The following is a 22,809-nucleotide window of genomic DNA, read 5'->3' on the forward strand; positions in this document are numbered from 1 at the left end:
ATATGCTGATTTTGGAAGCTTTTATTTGGAGGGGGAGAAAAAAATGGAATTTAATAGTAATCTTTTCTTTGTAAAATTTTATTTTTCAGTAAAAACAACTGAGCATGCATCAAGACAAAATCCCAGTCTTCAGCTCATTTAAGCAAGAGGAAAGTAGGATGGTAAACAATAGATTTCATTATATAACATTAAAACAAATGGAATCATTGTGTGTAAAACCAAAGTAAGACAGTAAAAATGCATTTAACTACTGACTGTGAGACCCACTTAGAAAAAGCAAAGCAACAGCAGTTTTATCTTAAACACCAACTCCCTCAGCCATGGAACACCTACAAATATGGAACAAAGTACATACATATGGAAATTTTTACTAAAACTTTTTTAAAAGTTCTATCAAAAAATGAAATCAACTTTATAGTTTGTTTTAAACAATGAATATTTTGGGAACAAATAAGGCTAGAAGCAGGAAGACCTTCCACTTCATCATTCCTTTGTTTGACAGTGGCACCTCACCTCTGAAGCATATCCTCACTTGAGGTTCATTCATGCTTTTAAACATCTTATACTTAACTGCCAGTGTCTTTGAGGGCTTAAAGTTACTAATCCATTAAAGTTACATTTCATGTTTCCAAAGAGTGGAGGATCTAGCTGGTTTCATTCACGCAGCCGTGGCACCAGCTCTACCACAAGTCCAGGTTTTCGGTATTAGAAAAGCCTGGATCTTTGCGAATCTTCCAGTAGGTTCCATTATACAGCCACACCTCTCTGCCAGCTTCATCCAGAGCTTTTCTGTTTTAAAAAAGAAAGGGAAATTTATCACAACTAAATCATCTGAACTACAAAGTATTCCAGCATTTTGGGGAATATGGCTATTTACTACCTTGCAGAGTTTTGGAAATGACCAACTGCATGCATTAAACTGACAACTAGCAGCAGGTGATTATTACCTGCCGCCAAAAGGTGAAAGGGCAAGTGTTTTTGCCCGTGTCTGTTAGCAAAAATGTACATCTACAACCAAATAATTTTTAGAGTCAAGCTAAATCAAGATGGCTGCCAAAGGTATTTTACCTTGGCACAAAAATGGCAGACATTTACAGACATTGAGCTAAAACAGTCATTTACAACTCATACTCTGAGCGCCAACCGATCATGTATAACATTCTTTTCATGACATTCACCAACAGCTAGACCACTGCCATTTCACAACATACAATGATTTTAGGCATGAAAGGCTGTGGGCAATATGTATTCCTTCAAGGAACACTAGGCCTTTAATATTGTATAACAAATAAATGTAGTGTTAGTAATTAAGAAAAATGATGATGAAAATGTATTACAAGTCCTACACCCACTGACAGAAGCTAGCACCTTTAGGCAGTGGCTGTACTAGTATAAATGACTGAGGCTGCTGACCAAACATTATTAATATAAGGAGACCTCAGAGTGGAACCTGGAAGTTGAAGCCAAAGCAGGACCAGCTTTATTGTGGGCTGGTCCCAGTACATGTTTTAAGTCTCGCCTCCTCCATGTAAATAAACAGGACATTGCTCTTGTTACAAGAAAAACAAAAGAAAAAAATAACTCTGTGTTTTTCAGGTGTTGACTCTTGCTGAATTACATCTTGCTGTATGTTCAAGTATTTATTTTTCTAATGCATTTATCTTTAATCCTTAACATGAAAATGCATAAAAGACTTGAGACTATAACAGAGCTTCACTTTCCAGCAGGACAACCTGAAACATCCAGCTAGAGCTACGATGGAATGGATCAGATCAAAACATAATCATGTGTGAGAATGTCCCATTCAAGGTGTGAATACTTTTTCAGGACACTGTAAATGGGAAGATTATACAAAAGAATTTCCAAGGTCTTAAATATCTAAAAGTAATTAAACTGTACTTAATAAGGGATTCACAGAATATATCTAATATATATTTTACCTGAAGAAACGAGGGATGTGCTCCTCCCCTTTCTTGGCCATCTCTTTCCTCCGTTCTCTCTGCTTTTCCTCCACTTCATCCTTCCTTTTATCTGCCTCTGCCACTTTCCCTGCTTCTAGGAGCCTGATGGAGGAGGAGGAGGAGGACGAGGAGGGGATGTGGGCAGGAGTGTTCAGAATTAGATTAGAGCTGAGCTCAGAAAGACACTGTAGTACTACTACAAAATAAAAAAGTATAAATACCTCTGGTCAGGTCTGAATCGTGTGTCTGTAGGTGGGAGGACACCCATCAGATCTGGGGTCAGTTCATTTAGTTCTCTGGCGTAACGTGAGAAACCATAGTATTGTGCGTAGTCATCAGGCTGCACATCTGAACAGAAATTACATTCATCTGAAGACTGATTGATTGATTGATGGATGATGGACTAAAATCCTAAACAGGCCATTTCATTCTGAGGTTTTAAACTATAACGTTTAGTTTCTAAAAAACTAAAAATTCCAACCAGTGTAAATATTTTTAGCTGTACAAGTGAGGTCTTTTTAGCACTCAGATTGAAATTTGAGCGCCTTACTAGGCTTCCAGATGCACTTTGGTGTTGGCAGAGTGTCACAGAAGATGCCTTCATGCCAGAGACCTCCAAACCGATGAACCGCCTCTCCGGCCCGGTTCAGGACCACACCCTGAACCTCATTCTTACTGTTGTCTGAGGTCCAGTAACGAGACTGTAAAATGGAGATTGGATAATGAAGGACAATTCACCTAGACATCTGAACAAGTGGTAACAGATGGGAGGACAAATCAGGAAGAAATTATCATGTCTTCACCTTGACGAACGTAATCTTGCAGGTGCACTCGTCGCTCTTTGTGTTCTTTATGACAACCTCGCCATAATGCTCCAGCCACCGCTGCTGACTCAGCACATTGTGGATACAGGTCACTGCCTTGTTCCATTCATAGTGATCACCATACCTGCATACACATACAATGTTGCATTACTTACAAAAAAGAAAATGGTATCTTTTTACAGATTTTGATGATTCAATCTATGCACTAAATGCTAGGTCAATGTAAAACTAAATATTTACATATGAAATTAAAGATACACATATTGGAGCATAAACAACATGATCCTCAACAGACCACATCACAGATTTAATGATGTATGAATACTGTAGACCTGGCTAGAGATTTGAACTGCAGAGATTTAAATAATGGAATTAATGGACAATGACTTTGCTTCACCTATGAGAGCATAAAAGGCCCTAACATGCACAGTCTGATAATAGTCAAACTGCAGCTTAGTTTCCAAACAGTACTGTATATGTCATGGGAAAAAACTTTGGTGAAGTGGTAGGGAGGTTGCCTACCAACTGAAGGATGGAGCATTATATAAATAATAAAAAAAAAGTCACCCCAAGGTCATACCATGTAATACTCAGAGTTCTTGTTTCATTTATTTTTTTAAATTATTTTTTGTCATTTGTCTATCTCAGAGTCTACAGGCCTCAGGTATCAGGTTAAAATGTTAAAGGTCATAAAAGGACAATTAGAAAAATATTGAACTACTATGTCTTGTTTGGTAGGGTTGTAGGAGAAAGCCTCTTCTCTCCAACAAGAACATTGCAGCTTTGTTTTGTAAAGTTGCCTCTAAATGAATCACAAGTCTGGTCTCATTTGTTCAAAGGATGTTGTTTTACTAAAGTAGAAATGTTTACTTATAACAGTAGCACATTTGGAGAACACCAAACAGCATATCAGCACAAACACCTCAGACTATTTGTCAAGCACAGTGGTGAAGGGCTGATGGTTTGGGCTCCTTGCAGTTATTCAGTCAACCATGAACTCCTCTGTAGACCAAAGGACTCTAGAGTAAAATGTGAGACCATCTGTCTGACAGATTGGACAAAACTGGGTCAAGATGGAACAGGACAATGATCCCAAACACAGCAGCTAATCTACAACAGAATGGCTTAAAATGAAAAGAGTAAAGGTCCAGTCAATATGCTCAATCTGTTTGAAATGCTATTGTGAGAGTTGTACAGGAGCAGGTGTCTGCAAACCTAATGCAATGTTGGTAAAACGGCTGGGACAAAATCTTTCTACAACCATGTGAAAGACTGCTAAGGTCACACAGAAAACCATTCTTAAGTGCTATTGCTGCTACAGAAGGATCTACAAGCTGCTGAATTGTGGGGTGGACTTCTACACACATTTTCTATTTTGGCTTTGTTTTTGTTTATCAAAACAAAGGAATCAGTTGGTGGAATCAGTTTTTGTACATGTGAGATTAGATTAGAATAGTTTTAGAACCTGTTATACATACATAAAACCCCTAGAACCCCCCNCATGATATAATTTGCATTTGAATAATACTGTTGTTAAAACTCAGCATTAGCTTTGACTTTTTGACTTGACTGATATGATTAAAACTAACAATGACTCACTTGGGGAGGGTAACATTGACCAGTCCTGAAGAAATTATTTCCACAGACTTTCCCCAAAACTTGTTCTTCCATCTCTGATCTAAAAGCAGACAAAACATGTAGGTTATGTTCCCCAAACTCACATCTCAGAAGACTAGGCCATGAGAAGGAAATGCAAAACTCCTACCTTGCCAGAAAGTGAAATTTTCTGACTCTGCATGACAGGCAGAGATGGGTGGATGATGGCTGACCTGAAACATACAATATAGCATTGCAGTCTTTTCTACAGCACATAAGGAGTGTCCTTCACAAATACTTACCTGTTCACTGATATAATGAAATCCTCTGTCCTCTCTGTAGTTTTCATACGTTTCGCCAAGAACAGGGTTGAAGGGTTTGTAGCGATTTCTCCAGGTGGCCCAGGCATAACCAGAGATGGAGAATGCTGCCACATAAACCTACAAACATTCATACTTCTTGTCAATGATAAATAGACCTTATACGCCATGTACTTTAGTCTTATCCCCAGCTGTTTAGGAATCAAAGTAATCAAAACTCACCATTCTCTCATATGGATCATCAGTGCGATTGGCGATGTCCAGCAGCTCTGGGTACTCCAGCTCTTCACTAAGTCTCTGAAGCAAAGAAAGTGGCTCATTGAGAGCAACTGGCATTGAGACTCTAGACAGGTCTTTCCCAATGTTATTGTACAAGATGGTCATGATTCCAATGTGGCTGTTGTCTGATCCTGAGGCGGGAAGAGTAGTCCGGCGGCCTGGATTACAGCAACACAGAAATGCTAAAATGTTATAAGAACTTTCTTTAAAAGAAAACACACAAAAAGTGATGGCTGACCAAAAAAATCTGTAAATATTGTCCACAATTCACATTCATACACTTTATTCACAAGTTAAAAGGTCTAGCAACATATTGTTGGATCTGTACACAGCTTACATCACCATGATGTGTTACCAAGACAATATGTTACCTGTATCTTTGCGCACCAGGTTTGGTTTGTCAGTTGCACTGTTCAGGCTTGCTCTGTAGCTCAGAGTAGTAGATGCTACAAAAAAAAAAAAAAAATATATATATATATATATATATATATATATATGACCTGTTCTGTTATGTTCTCTGAGAAAGAACCAGAACTATTCAAGCTGGTTCTGACAATTTGTAAATACTTACAATGGCCTTCTTCAGGTTCTGAGTTGCTCGTGGTTGTAACGTCACTCAGGCCTGACTCATCTGAAGCTTCAGCTTCTGATGAGGTCTCACACATGATCACCTCACTGGCATCAAAATACTCTGCCATGGACTCAGCCACTGAGGGAGCACGATGACTGTGACGGCCCATAGATGGCGTCCTCTGTAAGGAAGCACGGCTAAAAGATATTAGGAATTTTTCTTTTAAACTACATTTCTACCATTCAAAACACAAACAAACGGATTTTTATGTTGTAAATGGGGAGATGGAGAAAGAAGATACATGCATACACACAAGGTACATAGAGTATCTGTCTGTGTGTGTGTGTGTGTATATATATATATATATATATATATATATATATACACACATATAGATTATGTACTGTACATATGTATAGACCACACATACAGTATATATAGACTATATACATTTGCACTATGCATATACTGTACAAGAGAGGTGCAGTCGATTGCTGGTCAGTGTTGCAGTCTCGTAATTCTGAGGCTGCAGGTTAGAGCCCAGGTTGCATCAGGAAGGGCATCAAGCAAAAAATCTTTTGCCAAATCTTCTGTGCGAGTTCACTCACTGTGGCAACCCCTGCAGGAGCAGCTGAAGGACGGAAACTGATATGCAAATACTGTACGTTCAGTATACGTAGACTACACATGTACTGCACATATGTATATACTGTACATAAATCTAGATTATAAACATGTGTTGAGTTCATGTTTGTAGACCGTAAATTTTTGATCGCAAGTGTCAGCTTTTCTGAAACTATTTTAGGATGCTGCTCTGTGAGGACTGAAAGGAGAACTGTAGGAACTGAAAGTGACTTACCTCATTAAACACCTATAAACAATCTGTCATTAATTTGTATTAACTTTTTTTGGGGCCAAAATACGCCATGCTATCAAAATATCTCAAGGGAAGATGGGAAAAATTGTGATAACTTTACAGGAACATTTTTATTATGTTTTCAAAACATTTGGCACAATGCAGTACACACCTGGTCTGGACGGACAGTGCAGAAGGATTCTTCAGAAGAGTCAGAGGACAGGGAAAGTGAGTGGACTTTGGTGTGATGGGACTGGATGTCAAGCTACATGTGCACAGACAGACATGGACATGCAGCCAAGCACAGACCAGACCATGCAGGAAAGATGCAGAAGAAACAGAAGATACAACAAAATGAATGGAATGCCAGCCTTCAGAGCATTTTGTGTTAATGAGACAGTCAGTTATTCCACACAGTGACAGAGAACCTGCTTCCTAATAAGTTTGTCCATGTATTTTTTGTCCATCCTAAAATCAGTTTCTGACTGAGTTAGATTGCATACAACTTGACATAATTTGGACTTGTTGCTTTTCTTGTTACTCCAGCTGCACCTAAGAGTATCGGACAGAGTACCTTGAACAACACATTTTTCTGCCTTTTGTTTGTAACTGTAAGACAGTAATTTTATTGTAACTAAAAGCTTTTGTAACACTGTTTCTTATTTTGCCAAGTATGCTGACGTATCCACAAATTCCTTTTGCACGAGTCTAAACATGAAAAAAGGAGCATTTTGTGAAGTGTCAAGTCTTGTAATGTCTATAGCATACCTATAATGTCCCTGGTGTGTTCCTATTGAAGGTTATGCATATGGATTGAAGTGTGGCAAAGTTACAGTGCACTATGGCCCAACAATCACTTGTGCCTTATGGCCTTAGCATAACTGCGTTGTTGTTGGTGGTGGTTTGGCATTTTAAAGATAGCATCTCACCGGGCGACAACTGTTGGCAACTAGTCGGAAAACAGAATTCAAAAGGGACTTTCCAAAATGTCTGAAAACATTTGTGAGGGTTTTCAATTTCTTCACACGAGTCACGCAGTCTTGGGGCTTGAATTTTAAACATGTTTAGAAAATTTGGGTGACAATTTTTTCTGAGAAAATTTGTTGTGGGCATCTCCAACCCATCTCAAGAATGCTAGAGCTGTATTTTGACACCTGAATGGTAATCTCTTCTGACAGAAAACAGAAAACCACACCTATGGTAAACATTAAGGAAAAAGAGGCCTGAATCAGTCTCCCTTGATTTTTAAAAGTGTACTCTTGTAAATTAAGTGTAAGAATATCTGCCAAGTTTAGTACAAAACTAGCTGAGGTGGCTATAATGTGTGTGGCTTAAAATACAGTTTTGCAAGTCATGTACATGAAAAAAGCAGCAATTTTTGAAAACTGCTTGTGCAAAACGCAGCTGCATGGGCCACTGGTCACTTGGTTGCAGAGAGATTGCAACAGAACATTTTCCTAACAGTCAAAGCCAAGTGAGCTACAACCTTCCCCTGTGACTTTGTTGCTGTTCATCTGTAGCATTCACAGGTTGGGTATAAAGTTGAAGCCTATGCTAAGGTAATTGTGTCATTTTTTTGTTGTTGTTGTTTTTTTTCTTAAGTTTCAAATGTTTAGAGAATCTTAAATGCAACAACTGATTCTTCTGAAGTTTTCCATCCTGTTAAAGGGAACGCGTTTCATTCCTACTTTTGCTTTCATGGAAATTTTGATGGAATCTGCTGTTTTTTTTATGAAATGTTAATTTGCAAAACCTTGTCTGATGTACTGTATGTGGTTATTTTGTATCATTGGATTTAATTGACTAACAAGATTTGAATCTGGATCTGCTTTGAATTTAATTTGCACTTATTTTGTTGTGTTGTGCCCTGGGAAGACTTGTTGGAAATTGATGCTATAGATCCATCCATTCTCTTTACCCAATTTTCCTTTCAGAGTCCAGGGGGAGTTGGTATCCATCTCCACTCAACTTAAGACTCTTATTGTGAAGCAGTTGTGAGTTATACTGTCGTCTTGGTGCTGCTGCCAGAGTAATACCTCGCATAGTAATGCATTTTGTAGTTTACCCAGTATAAACATATCCATAAGCTTACAGTTTATGGATATGTTTTACAATATGACAAAGGCATACGCATTTCACACTTTTCACAAAAGTCTGAAATGAGTATTAAAGGTGTAAAGAAATATATAGCTTTATAAGTAAATTCCTGAACCTTTACATTTTACTGTATACACACAGACCTAGCTAATGTTTTTGGCAGTGACACAAAAGATGTGTTTTGTGGCTTCATGTATAAATTTTTTTAAATTAATAAATTTTTGTAGATTTTGTTTACTTATTTAACTCATTGTAAAATGAGTGAACCTTTACAAATCTCATTGCAACAAAATAATAGCCATTGGATAACACTGACAATCTAAACACAATCTGTATTTTCACCAGAAAACTGAAGACCAAGTTTTCAAAACAACATTTAGGTCACTGCCCAAACTACTGGCTCTGGCTCTGTGTGGGTCATAAACATATTGTAAATAGCCAGCTCCACTTTAAGGCCCAAAGTTCCAACAACTGAGGACAGATGGTTCAAACATGCAGGAACACGAAAGAAGCAAGAAGTCAGTTTCAGTGTGCGACTGTCCTTTTGTGTCTTTATGTGTAGGTGTGTTTGTACCCTGCCTTCAAACAGCCCAAACCTGCTGAACAGTTTCACACACACACACACACACACACATATACACACACAGGGCTTGGCATTCTTTGTTTTCTACAGGCTGAAACTAATGTCTTAAAAACCTGGTGAAAAATAAAGTGGATGGAGTGAAAAAGTGATCCGGTTCATTATTTGTTTCTGTGAAGCTAAACAGGAAATGGACTGCAGATAAATAGAGCTTTTCTTACTAACCACTCAGTGCATGGGTGTCTTGATTAAAAGACATTTCAACATATGATGGAGGAAACTAAAACCAAACTGCCAACCTTCCTACTGACAGATAACTGCTCTTCCTCCTTAAGGGCAGGTGACCTAGTGTAACTTGTGTCAGGTCCTCTACAGGTGTGTTACCTCAGACAAGGTGGTGCAGAGCGTAGTAAACTGCTGAGAGGTGTTCTGCCTCAGGTCCGGCCCGACCCAAGCCTGCCTCAGTCTCTCGCTCTCTAAGGTCAAAACCTCATGAATGGACTTCAGAGAAGCGTGAACTGTAATATTAGAACATTTAAACACTTAGTAACATTAAAATTAAGTTCCTTGCATTCTATGCACAATCTAATGCAATATTGTGAGATCTAGTGTGATTCATTAGCTCTTAAAATGTGTACCGCAATTTTAGTTCAGCATCTGTAAACTGAGTTTAGTCATTTATTGGTTGGCTGAATTCAATTAACTGTGGTTGTCATCTTGAATTAGGTCGACTCCAAATGTTAAGCAGTTGTAAAAGTACAGCCAATGTTTACTTTGAGATAGAAAAATATCTCGTGAACCACACCAACGAACACATGATTCCAAAAGTCAATGAAAAATTTTTAAGCAAACTATTGTGCAATGTGTAGTGTTCAGAATGTGTTGGGAATGATGCTAAGCTACAACGACACCAAATTTTAGCTCAGCATCTGTAAAACTGACTGAATTGACTGACATTTTTGTGATGGCTAATGTCAGTAAATTGTGGTGGCCATCTTAAATTGGGATAACTCCAAAAGTTAATCAGTTGTGGTGTTACATTCAGTTATTACTTAGAGAGTTTCATTAAAATCGGTCCACTAGTTCATGAGATATTTTGCTAACAAATGCACAGACACAGGCAAAAGCATTATCACCCTTTGACTTTGGCAGCGGGAGATAAACAGTCAACTAGTCAAAACATTTATTTTTGTCCATTAAAACTGTAATTAGGACTTTTCATTTGAAGAGAGAGATGAACGTCAGGGGAGATTCATTTTGTTTAAGGCATGCTCAGTTTAATAATATTTCATTAATGTTCTGAGGTCAAGCTGTTCCCATGCCATTTCTTCCCCATGACCCACAGTCAGTAACAAAATAAGTATCACTGAACATGCACCGGTGTAACAATAACAAATGCAAGAATCTGAAAGAGAGAAAATCTTACTCTGCCGAGACAGACTGCAGATGTCTTGATGGAGTTTTTTGGTCTCAGGTGAGGTGGCCTGAGGATTGGACAGCTGGGTGTAAACATAGTCTGGTATGGACTGAACTGATGTCGCCAGACTGTTGGTGCTCAGGTGGCTTGAAGTGAACTAAGGAAGACAGAAAGAAGAGGAAAAGTTAATTACTTACAATGGGAGATTTGATGCATTAGGGCTGTAATGCTAATTTTGCCAAGTGTCTTTTGGTTCAGTATGTATTCAGAACAGAGTTGAAGTGTACAAAATACAATTTTCTAAGCAGAAGTGTTTTACTTCGTTTGCTCCTTATAACAAATGTAGCAGAAGAAATTATAGAAGAAACCATGAGGCGTGTGTGCGCTTCATAGAATACATTATACCAATTTATGTTTTCTGAACTACTAACATAAAGATTTGTCACAAAACTAGAATTTTCTGTTGTGTGTTTTTTGGAGAGGTACTCATCTTCCTTGTTAAACTTTTAGATGTTAGAGCAGTATCATCTATGTTCAGGAGTCATATATATATATATATATATATATATATATATATATATATATATATATATATATATATATATATATATGAGCACAAGAAACTGGAGAAATACCAGGGCCTCAGAGAGGAACTGGAAAAGGCCTGGAAGGTAAAGACCACAGTGGTGCCTGTGGTCATCGGGGCCCTAGGGGCAGTCACCCCCAAACTGGAGCAGTGGCTACAACAGATCCCAGGAACAACATCAGACATCTCAGTCCAGAAATGTGCAGTTCTAGGCACAGCCAAGATACTGCGCAGAACCCTCAAGCTCCCAGGCCTCTGGTAGAGGACCCGAGCTCAGAGGATGAAACAAAGACCACCCGCGGAGGGTGGGAAGGGAATTGTTTATTTTTTATATTGATGTGCCCAAAGGCTGAAAACTGTCGTAAACCAGTTGAAGGCACAAAATTGCAAGAAAACTTTGAGGAAATAGGCAAATTTTCAGTTGCAGTCTTACTGAATTGAGTGTTTGTGACCAAGTAACCAGCAACCAGCGTGGCTGCATTTTGCACAGCCATTTTTTGAAAATCACAGCTCATTTTCATGTGCACAATATTTTGTTGCCCTCTTCCTCCCATCATACTCTTCTTTTATGATTTATTCACTAGAGCACACTTTATTGAAAAAGTGGTCCAAATCTGTCATTTAAAATTTTAAATAAATATTTAACCACTCAGAAAGAAGTGGAATGCTCCCTTGGGGTTGGAGATGAGTCATTGCCTCAAGCAGAAGAGTTCAAGTATCTGGGAGTCTTGTTACCAAGTGGTGGTAGCATGGAACGGGAGATGCCTTGACAGACTGGGGCCTCATCTGCAGTGATGAAGATGCTGCTTTAGTCTGGCATGGTGAAGAAATCAAAAGGCAAAGCTCTCAATTTACTGGTCTGTCTAAGTTCCAACTCTCACTCATTGTTTTGAGATATAGGTCATGACCAAAAGAACAAGCTCTTAAATAGAAGTAGCTGAAACAAGCTTCCTCTGTAAGATGGTCAGTCTCATCAACAGTGATAAGGTGAGAAACTCCATCATCCAAGAGGACCTCAGTAGAGTTGCTGCTCCTTCACATTGAGAGGAGTCAGTTAAGGTGATGCGATCATTTCATCAGAATGCCTCTTTGATGCGGGCATGTCCCATGGGGAGTAGACTCCAGGGCAGACCCAGAACTTGCTGGAGGGATTATATATCCTTCTAGTCTGGGAATGCCTTGGGATCCCTTTGAAAGACCTGAAGAGTGTCACTGGGGAAAGAGATGTCTGGGTTTCCCTCCTGAACCCATTGCCCAAGCAATCTGACCACATATAAGTGTCAGAAAATGAGAGACATGTTGAAGATGATGTGACAAAATTAAGGTGGGTTTGAGATGCACATTTTTATTTTTTGAACATGCTTGAAATTCAAGCAACAAGTCTCCAAACCTCTGCTACTCATGCAAAGAGATTGAGAACCCCTGCAACCATTTTGAAGACTCCATCACAAATACCATTTGCAAAACTGTTGCTGCCTAGTGATGCGCTAGATTTATGTCATACCTGGGTTAAAATTTCATATTTTATTATTTTCTTTATAGCTCAGATTTCAAAGTCATGCTCATTAACACGTATTTGTGTAACACAATGATTTTAAGTGGTCTGTTCTAACAGTCAAACTGACTGTTAGAACAGACCACTTAAAATCATTGTGCTGTATAAAATTCACTATTTACAAGAAAAACAGAAAGTAGTACATTTTTAAAGTTGGAAGCAGTGGCTAAGTTTATACAGAATGATCCAAATGGAGAGTTCACTTATCACTGAGTGGAGAATTACAGGATGGATGTTGAGGTGAACTATGCGTTTCTATATTTAAGTTTATTATTAACAATCTTACCATTCCTCCCATGGCCTCAACACGAGACAAAGTCCTGGAATGACCCAACACCTTCCCTGACTTTTTCTTGGGCTTTTCCAAAGAGAGATTCTTCAAAGATAAATAAATACTGTTACACACTGCAATTCTGTTGATCTACATACATGCATACACACACACACAGAGATGTTTCAACATTTATAAATACACAAATTCCTGTCCAACAGGCCTTACACAGTTCCAATTGAAGTATTTGTTTTCATTGTTTTTATTCTACAACTGTGTGTAAAAGAAAAAAATATATATTTTTTTGTTCTCTTCCAGTTCAACATTAGTCAAACTTTTAAGGACAGTGAGAACTTCATTTCCAGAATAAAGTGGCCACTAGATTTTTGAAAAAGTGGTCGCTTGATTTACAGAGAAAAATGGTAATCTTTTAAGGCTTATTCTAGAGGAAGTGAACCCTGTTGTGCCCCTGAACTTAACTGTATTTGCTCCAATTTTTTATTAGCATTGTATCCAGGGTTTGTGGGAGCACCTTTACTGGGAAAACACCACATGATCAACACATTTTAGTTGAACTTGTCCAATTGGAGGTTTGTTACTTGGGCTTACCCTTTCCACAACTTATCATTTGCAGATCTTTTTTTTCCCTTGCAGCCCTGGGAGAGAGAGAACAATTTCTTCCTTCTTGCGAAGTACATGGGAGCTGTAGGGTTGACTTCTAAATACTCTTAAAATTGCTGATAGTCTAGGCTGCAGTTTCTGTTTTACTGGAGAACAATAACGTAGGTTGTTTTTAAAAGCATAAGGTCTTCAAAGTGTTTTAGGTTAATATGAGGTGTTCATGTTTGAGTCTTATTGTGAAGGACTGAAGCAAGTTTTGTAAGTTTCACTTCAGTTAAGTAATGAACTGCACCTCAGAGTGGTTCAGCTAAAATATTGCATTTGTTTTAGTTCACCCAGTAAAAGTGTACCCATACCCCTCAGATCTCAGACACAATTATAATTAAAAAAACATACAGTTTGGTTCAGGAGTCCAGCAGGGTTCACTTCCAGCTTGTGACTTCCCCCCACCCCTTCCTCCTGAGATTCGTCAGGGTCTTTATTTGCCTGGTTCAGAGAGACAACCAGGAGGTCTCAGATTTCTGTTTTCCAAGACTTACAATGGAGCATTAGACTTGATACCCAGTCATTTTCCTTTTAATTCACACTTTTATTCATGTGACCAAAATATTTCTTGCGAGCAGGGCAAACAAAGACCCTAACGACCCTGTTTATCATCTACCATGGTGCTAAATGGGTAATAAAGTGAAAGGAGCAGCACTAGAACACCTTCTTAAGAAACAATGAACCCCAGGTGACTCACCTGCATGCTGATTCTCATCTCCAGGTCAGTATTTGTTACTGGCAGGCCTCCTTCTAGCCAATGAAGCCTCTGGATCAGCTGAGCCAGTTCAGTCAGCTCGGCTTGACTGCGAGTGAGGTCTGTTACACAAATCACAAGTCACGGAAGAAAATTTGTTTGGCTAAAGGCAACACACAAGGTCTGTAGGTCATTATATGGACCATGTTTCCAATCAAACATCACTCTGTTCTAGATGACATTCAGCTCTCTCACCGTTGGTGGTTGCATCAATGTCGTGGGTCTGTTGCAGCCAAGCTGACACCTTGTTGCTTACACCTGGGTATGAGGTGGCATGGGTGGTGCTTATATTTTCTGGATGGTATACAGATGCTGAACTAGCATACTGAGGAAGCTAAAGAACAACAGGAGCAAAATTAAAAACTGCTGTACACAATGTGTTCCACACATTAAGACATGACTTAAACTAAGTTGTTTTATACATATTTATGTTTTTAATTCACCCACTACCAAAGGGGCAATGGGTTTTTTCCTGCGTATTTGTTTGTAACATTAGCAAAAAAAAGAAAAAAAAAAAATCATAAAAGATTGGACTGCTTTTAATGAAATTTAAAATATTCCTTGAATGTACATCTACAATTGATTAACTTCCCCCATTCAAGATGGCTGCCAGAGCTAAGAGACCTTAGCAAACAGAAAATAGCTACAACTTAGCCATTTTTACAGCTATTGAGCTAAAATCTGATGTGGTAGTAACAGAGTCATTCTCAAAACATGTCCTGATCTTACACCCATAAGATCCGATTATAAAAACTTGCACCTTTTAGCTTTTAGGCTCCATCTTGCTCACTTTAGCTTTTAGCTACAGTTTTGCCAATTATCTTCTGTTTTACTCATTTTAGCTGACAATTCAGTTTTTGCTTCCTAAACAAATTTCAATAAAGTCATTCAGCACTCAGGATTTACAATGCATTTTCATGAAAAAAATACAAATTTCTCATTTTTATATATCGAGTCAGAGTCACAGTCAGATCTAGGATCACAGCTAGATCCTAATTCTTGCAGTCAACTCTGTTAGCAGAAAATCTCATTAATCAATGGACAGATCTTAATGAAACTCTTAGAATGTTCATTCATTGGGTATCCATCTACAACTGAATAACCTTTGGAGTCAACCCAGTTCAACATGCCCATCACAGCTAATCAACAGTGCATACTGATGCATGAGATGGTGTATAATGTTACTTTCAAGGTTTGACATTTCTTAATAAAAAATGATCTTATTTTAAAACTGGTGATATGCATTCCTTTAAGGAATGCTAGGCCTTTATCAATATCCATATGCTTAGAAATGATTATCAGCTGAAGTGAATGATGGAGCCTAACAGATCTGAGGACAGGTACTTCTGTCGAAAGTGAATTGTTAGTTAAAATAAACAAAACAGAAGGTACTTAACAAAACAGTAGCTAAAAGCTAAAATTAGCATAAGACAAATATTAGACAAGTATTCAGAAGTAGACCCGATTCCCCAAAGAATCCCCCACCCAAAAAAAAATAAAAAATAAAGATAAAAGAAAAAAAAATTAACTAGAGGAAACAGGACAACAGTAAACTGAATTGCATTCAATGAATACTGACGGTTGAGTTCTGCTGGTTCAGAGAGGACATGGCTGGCAGAGTGCTCTGACCCAGAGACAGAGCATGAAGGACGCCCCGATGGACGCTCATCGCCTCATTTTTTCTGAACACTCGATGGGCACACAGCTTAGTCAGCCAGATGTAAAAGATATCGCTGCTCTTAGCCTGAAATAGAAAGGCAAAGAAGAAAGTCAGGACTGTGGGACATTTCATTTAAAACTTAAATAGCAGTAAACTAAGCATACTGTTAATGAATAAATCTTTTTGTGAACATGTTTTTACTTTGAGGTGGTAAAGGTTGTCTCCAGCATCAAGGTCGATGCGTTTGGACTTTTTGTTCACAGACATGACAGCCATGCTGACATCCAGGGAGCCGTGGAGCTTTCCTCTCTGAATCTGAAACAAACAGGAAGTTTCTTCTCTTGTCCAATAAGAGTATGATCTGTACAATTTGTTTCTTTATCAGTGAACTCACATCTTGTTGAGTTTTTGAGTATTTGAGGATTCCTCTCTCCAGCAGGAAGTACCTCTACGAACAAACGAAGTGTTAGAAAATTCAGCCTCAGTCAGATTGTTCATTAAATATTCATATTGCCCAGACAACAACCAACCTGGTTATGTTAATCATTTTAAAGCAAAACATATTAAACTATCTCAGCTTCTCAGACAGATGTTTTTTTTCTGAAATTATTAGGAATTTAATTATGTGAATATTGAGTCACCAGTCAGACTGTTTTCCTGATAATAGTTTCTTTCATACATTTTTTTTTTGGATTAACTACTTCAGCATACTTTCAGCTATTAGTCATTCAGGTATTAGTAAATGTCCAGCTTCTTCAGGAAATGGCATGAATTTTGGTATTTGTAACTTTTATACTTTTTGAATTATTTAACTTTATGCACACCCCCCACAACCACCACTACATAAATTAATTAATTACTTGGAAACTTAAATAACTTAAAAACACAATTGCTTCATTTTTAGCTTTTAGCTACAGTTTCCTTCCTACACATATTTACCTATTCTTGTAAAATTGTTTAAAATGAGAATGTTTAGCACAAAAGTAAAGCTTTCTTGTTGTTCCTCACCCAAGTTCATAGTCAGCTCTGATTTCAACTGAAGGTTGCTTCATTCAGTTCTTTCCTTAAAAAGGGATAGAGTGGTGATTTGAGCCATGTTCTGTCTAATAGTTATCAATAGTACCTTATCAATAGTGACAGCATGGAGAAAAGGCCTAAAGTCTTCATCAAGGCTAAGCAAATTGCTAGCCAAACAAGGGCCAATTTTGATTGTTTTTCACGCTTATAAAATGACTCAAAACTGACATACTGGTGTGAAAGTATGCTACATTACCAAATATTAAAGTGCTTCACTTTTGCATAACACCATTTGTTCAGTTTGACTCCATTTTCTCAACTGAACAACATTCATGTTATTGTGTTGACTGAGCATAGATAGATTGCATCATGCTGATGGTGCTGAGGCTGTTGAATGATATAGTCCTCCTGATCAGCACGTTTAGTCAGTCCAAACGCGTACTGAACACCCGGTGGACAGATTCATTCAACAGGCTCAGCACCATTGGCATGTATCAGTCTGTACCTCTGCAACTATTCAAGATGGCCGCCACAGCTAAGCAACCTTAGAAAACAAACATTAGTATATACCAATTTTACAGAGAGTAAAAATTGACTGGTAGTAGCTGAAAGTCATCCATAACAAACTCTGATCACTGACAAATTGTGCAAGATTTCACAATATCCCATGAGATCATGCATAACCTCATTTCCAAGGTTTGACCAAAATAGCTGTAACTCGTCCCTTATTATCATAAGATAATTTCAATCTAAAACTGGCATTAAAAAGGCAGGAGGCGATATGCATATTACTTTAGGAAATAAAAGGCCTTTAATTTTAAAATTTATTTATGAATATAGATTTTGTTAAATATTTCAAACGGAGCACACAATCAGGGGATCTTTTTTAAGAATCATCCACTTTTACATCTTGAATATCATAACAAGCTTATTAGCTCAGAACTGTTTTTATTTTACTAAAGAATGTAATAAATAGCTGTTTTGGCCATAACTCAACTCTATGCAGTCTTCATTTATTTTCTTCTAAAAGAAATCCACTGAGATTTCTTTAAATCCTTAGTGTGCTCTTTAAAATCCTCAAGATAATTGCTTCAGTTGTTGTTAGTGAATTTTTTGCTACAGTTTTGCTAAATTTAGCATTTTTCTACTTGTTTTAATCAACAACCCAGTTTCAGGCTTTTCAACAAATTTCAGCAGTCATTCAGCACTAAGCATTGACACTGCATTTGTACAGAAAATATTAAATTTTCTAATTTTAATTTGAACTTCATTTACTTCCAATAAAGACTGCTACTGGGCTGCATATCAAACAGCCTTCATGTTACAGTCGCACAGAAGAAGCATACAAAACTGCTGTGGGGTCTGATGGGTGCCACACTCACCTTATGCCAACCTTTGAGCGGGTATTTCCTCCTCTTCATCAAGTAGCCTTCACAGATCCCAGGAATACTGAGGTCCACAGAGGAGCCTGGACCTGAACACGAGTCATTCATCACCTCCCAGTCACGAGACTGACACACAAAGACAGAAAACACTTTGATATTTTGGATTATCTTTTAAGTATCAATGTGGTTCAACATTTTACTCTAAATTAAAAAAAAAAAAAAATCATCTGTCCTTCACCTTTTGCCAGTGTCTGTGTGTGTCTGTTAGCAAAATATCTCATGAACCACTGGACACATTTGAATGACGTGTAGAAAGTAGTCATTGGATGTACATTTACAACTAATGAAAGTTTGGAGTCAGTTTGATTCAAGAAGTCTTCCACAGCCAACCAAATTTAAAACAACAAAAATAGCTATAATTCAGTCAGTTTAAGAGAGATTGTGTTGACACATACTGTAAGTTCTGCTGACCGAATGAGGTCTTTGTTTTAAAAAAGATCTCCAGCTGACTCCAGTAACTCGTGAAGTCAACTGTGCATATCTATTGATGTATCTCAAACCACCAAATTTCTGGATTTTAATGAAACTTCCAGAAAGTAATAGTTTATACATCTATATATCAGATTAACTTTTGGAGTCATTCCAATGCAAGATGGCCACCACAGTAAATCAATGTCAGCCAACACAAAAATGGTCAATTATACAGATGGAGCTAAAATTTGGTGTGATAGTAGTTGAGCATTATTAACAACACTTACTCCATGGCATTCTGCGATATGACACGAGACTGGAGTGTGAAGCCATTTTCAAGGTTTGCTCAAAATGGCAACAAGTCCTTCATTTTTCAACACAAGAGGATGTTAGTCTAACACTCTGGTATGAAAGGTGGAAGGTGATATGCATTCCTTCAGGGGATGTTACATCTATAATTAAATACAGGTTTTGTATGATCAGTCTTAAAACAGTCACGTGTGTGTGTGGGGGGGGGGGGGGGGGACACGCGACTCATTTCCAGCAGTAAAATCCCTTTATCCATATCCCTCTGCGCCTAATCGGTTGTAGACGTACATCCAATGATTACTTTTTTGAAAGCTTCACTAAAATCTAATCAGTGGTTCATGTGATATTTTGCCAACAGAGACACATGAACACATGCACACAGACAGACTAAAACATTGTTTGCCTTCACCTTTCAGCAGCAGGCAACAAAAATAAACGGAAATTTTCTACCAACACCTGTGAGCCATTTTATAAAAAGAGCAGAAATTCCTGAGTTTTTGAACAGGACAACCTGTTCACAAACAATTTTAGCTTTCAGTTTTCACACCTGCAGCGCTTACGTAACACCACTCACACATGTGACTAACACAAAGTATTTCAATTGTGATGGAATACAGATTAGGGTTTTGAAATTTAACTTTTTTAAAATAAAACAATTTTTTTGGTGCGTTTCCCCCCCTTCTTCTTGAACAGAACTAAAATTGTGTAGAACACTAAGTAAAATCTACCTGTGATGTGGGGTTCCTGACCTGTCTGGACTGTTTGGATGAGCCGGTGCTGTTGTTCCGGGAGTGGCTGGGTTTGAACGTGCTGACAGGAGACTTGTCCAAATAGCTGATTACAGATTGGCTGCTGTTCAGTGGGGGGGGGCACACCTGGGGGTCCATTGGTACAATGTGATGAGGGTAGTTTTGCATGGTGAGAAACAATCTTCAAGGCAAGTTGTAGCTCATTGCACTGCGGGAGATCAAAGAAAAGGAGGTTAAAACTTTCTAAAGAAATGTTAAAGTGTGCCAATGTAGCTAAAATGCCAGCCTAACTGTCAGATTGCAAGATGCCAACATTTTGATATAAGAAGCGTAAAGACAATCAAGAACAAAGGAAATATTAAAGCTGCAGTCAGTGGCTCATAGTTACCATGGTAATCAGACATTTGTGTCTGTTGCCCTCTAACTGCCAAGTTAATAAGAGGCAGACAGAAACAGACTGAAACTTAGCTTCAAACAGTCGCACTGCAAACAACTTTAAGTCAGATCCTAAAAAGTCATGACCAGCAGAAGATGATCACTCATGAATTTTTGTTTCCACAGTGTTTTATGGAGACATGACAAGTTAAAAAAAGACCCTTCACATCCAGTTTTGATGAGAATGTTTTGAGCTGTTATACAACTGAAGTTTATCAAAGCTTGGCTGTGCACTCTGCACTCCTGAAGCAATGAGACACACTGGGTGAAAGAAGACGATAAATGGTAAATGGCTCGCACTTGTAGAGCCCTTTATCTAGTCCAAGGACCCCAAAGCACTACACTACAATCAGTCATTCATACACACATTCACACACTGATGGTAAGCTACATTGTAGCCACAGCTACCCTGGGGCGGGCTGACAGAAGTGAGGCTGCCATTACACCAGCGCCACAGATTATACAAAATTATACAAATTATACATCATTATTCACCACCTTCTGGTGGTTTCAAAAACAATGTGCTCTTTGAAATATACTTCAGCAAACTTGCTCTATTTGTGTCTCCTTAAGCTTACAGGTCTTCTTGTCCGTCCTTTTAGTCACCCTTGTGTGTCAATTTTTTGTTTCCTTGTGCATCCATATTGTCCATTTAATCTCATGTGCCATTTATGTCTCTTTCTGCTTTCAACACTGAACTTTATTATTGAACTCAGTTCAATCTCAGTTCAGTTCACTCACTGCAAATTTCAGCAAAGTCATTCAGCACTCAACATTCACACTGCATTTTTGTAGATTTGTTTTCCTTTGGGAGTTTTGTTTATGTTATGCAACATTCCGCTACCAAAAGTCACAGCACACTACTTCCAGTCAAGCAGATGTTTTGATGTATAGTTTTCATGCTTTATTTCAAAGCTGCATAACAAGATACGGGACAAAAGCAAAACAACAACATGTCAAGCAAAGAAAATCTCAGATTAAAAGTAAGACTAATGTTACATCAAACTCAACATCCTGGAATACAGGAAGCCATTTTTTATCTCACTTATTAAGTCTTAGTCACAGGTTTAAGATGTAAGCAGCTTTCAAAAAGGAACAAAGCTGAGCTCAGTGTGAAGGTGTGGCTCAGGTGGTTCAACCCAAACAGTTTAAAAGTATCTTTACACGTTCTGTGATTAACTCAGTCTATGTTGAGAAAAACAAGGTGAGTCATCCATATGCATGTATACTTTGTGAAATCTAGTTCATCTTAAGAAGTGCTATATATGATCATTTGTGTGGTGCGTTATAAAACAACCATTTGAAATCAAAAGAACTTGTTTTCAATGAACAGCCATGTCCCTCCTCCATTCCTGTCACTGGAGTTTATGCTTCCATGATCTCTTAAAGAAAGTTCACATGAGAATTTGCATTTTCTGCAAAATGCAGTGTGAGTCATGAATGGCTTTGGCGAAATTTGTTAAGAAAGTTGGAATTAAGTTATTAAAGCTTAAACCACCAGAGCAGAAGTTAATAGACAAAATGAGCAAAACAGCTTAAACCTAAAAATGAAGCAAATATGCTGAGGTAGATTTTCAAAGAGCACACTTTTTTTTAAAGGATGTGAAAACTTCTATTAATTGAAATTTTAAAAAAAAAAAGCAAAAACAAAAAAGGCCATAACTGCAATGTCCTGAATGACTTGATATATGAGTGGTTATGATAGCTGGAAGTATGCTGAAGTAGATACCGTCCAAAAAATGTCTGGAAAAAACAGGGAAATAGTGTGAATGCTGACTTACCATTCACACAGTCTAAAGGCTAATGTAATGTAACATAAAGGTAATGCAAGGTTTCTACTTACCAGCAATAAAAATAAATGTTGAACCTGTCCTTTCAGTTCTCTCAGAGATAAAATCAGGATCAATATCTAGTCACCATCTGCTGCCCTGACTCTGGTGGCTCCTGCTGTCCTTACAGGAAAAAAACATCAACTACTGTTAGTTTAGGAAAAACACAACCTGTTCAAGGAAACATTCAGTGTTGAAATTCCAGTCTGCAGTTTCCAGAGCCTGACCAGATTCCAATGGCTGTCAGCCACTTAAATCACATGATCTTCTGCTTGTTCTCCTCCCTACAAAAAAAAGCTTTTGCCACTCTCTCTACATATACATATAGTGAAAATATATGTATGTGGAGTGGTTTGTGTCCACTCCAGTCAAACTGTAAGCCAGACTAAACAACAACTGATCTCCAGATGCAAAGTTAATTTAGAAATGAAACCCACCTGTGTTGTTCAGAACAAGCTGCTTGCCCTGGTCCACAAAGAGTACTTAAGTTCCTTCTTTTTAAAATTGCAGCCGTAGATTTACAAAGGCAGATTGTGACATGAGTAAAAATATAAAGGAAGTTCTTGTTTTTTGTCCCTTCCACAGAGCACTGCCACACCTGAGTGAAGAGTTCTTGTCAGT

The 22,809-nt window shown here is 38.0% G+C and overlaps 1 protein-coding gene across 11 annotated transcripts; it reads right to left on the reverse strand.

Moving 5' to 3' along the window:
- Nucleotides 1-57: 57 nt before the first annotated feature.
- On the reverse strand, nucleotides 58-22,809 carry LOC108245362 (oxysterol-binding protein-related protein 7). Of its 11 annotated transcripts, XM_025009570.2 has the most exons (26): nucleotides 22,626-22,809; nucleotides 22,416-22,472; nucleotides 22,203-22,306; nucleotides 19,904-20,132; nucleotides 18,393-18,521; nucleotides 16,388-16,441; nucleotides 16,195-16,308; nucleotides 15,913-16,077; nucleotides 14,529-14,667; nucleotides 14,277-14,395; nucleotides 13,931-14,020; nucleotides 12,929-13,018; nucleotides 10,511-10,658; nucleotides 9,469-9,602; nucleotides 6,580-6,672; nucleotides 5,552-5,732; nucleotides 5,352-5,426; nucleotides 4,924-5,138; nucleotides 4,684-4,821; nucleotides 4,551-4,614; nucleotides 4,385-4,463; nucleotides 2,765-2,909; nucleotides 2,512-2,662; nucleotides 2,183-2,309; nucleotides 1,941-2,063; nucleotides 58-789 (listed from the first exon to the last, which is right to left on the reverse strand). In XM_025009570.2, the coding sequence occupies exons 4-26, from the start codon at nucleotides 20,090-20,092 to the stop codon at nucleotides 681-683; spliced, it is 2,871 nt and encodes a 956-aa protein (XP_024865338.1). In that variant the 5' UTR covers nucleotides 20,093-20,132; nucleotides 22,203-22,306; nucleotides 22,416-22,472; nucleotides 22,626-22,809; the 3' UTR covers nucleotides 58-680. The 11 variants fall into 11 exon arrangements, with proteins under 11 accessions (XP_024865338.1, XP_017287705.1, XP_017287708.1 ...); XM_017432216.3 differs by lacking the exon at nucleotides 22,416-22,472 and having other exon boundaries at nucleotides 22,203-22,303; XM_017432219.3 differs by lacking the exon at nucleotides 22,416-22,472 and having other exon boundaries at nucleotides 19,925-20,132.

Source organism: Kryptolebias marmoratus, linkage group LG12 (genome assembly GCF_001649575.2).
Source record: "Kryptolebias marmoratus isolate JLee-2015 linkage group LG12, ASM164957v2, whole genome shotgun sequence".
Classification (NCBI taxonomy): domain Eukaryota; kingdom Metazoa; phylum Chordata; class Actinopteri; order Cyprinodontiformes; family Rivulidae; genus Kryptolebias; species Kryptolebias marmoratus.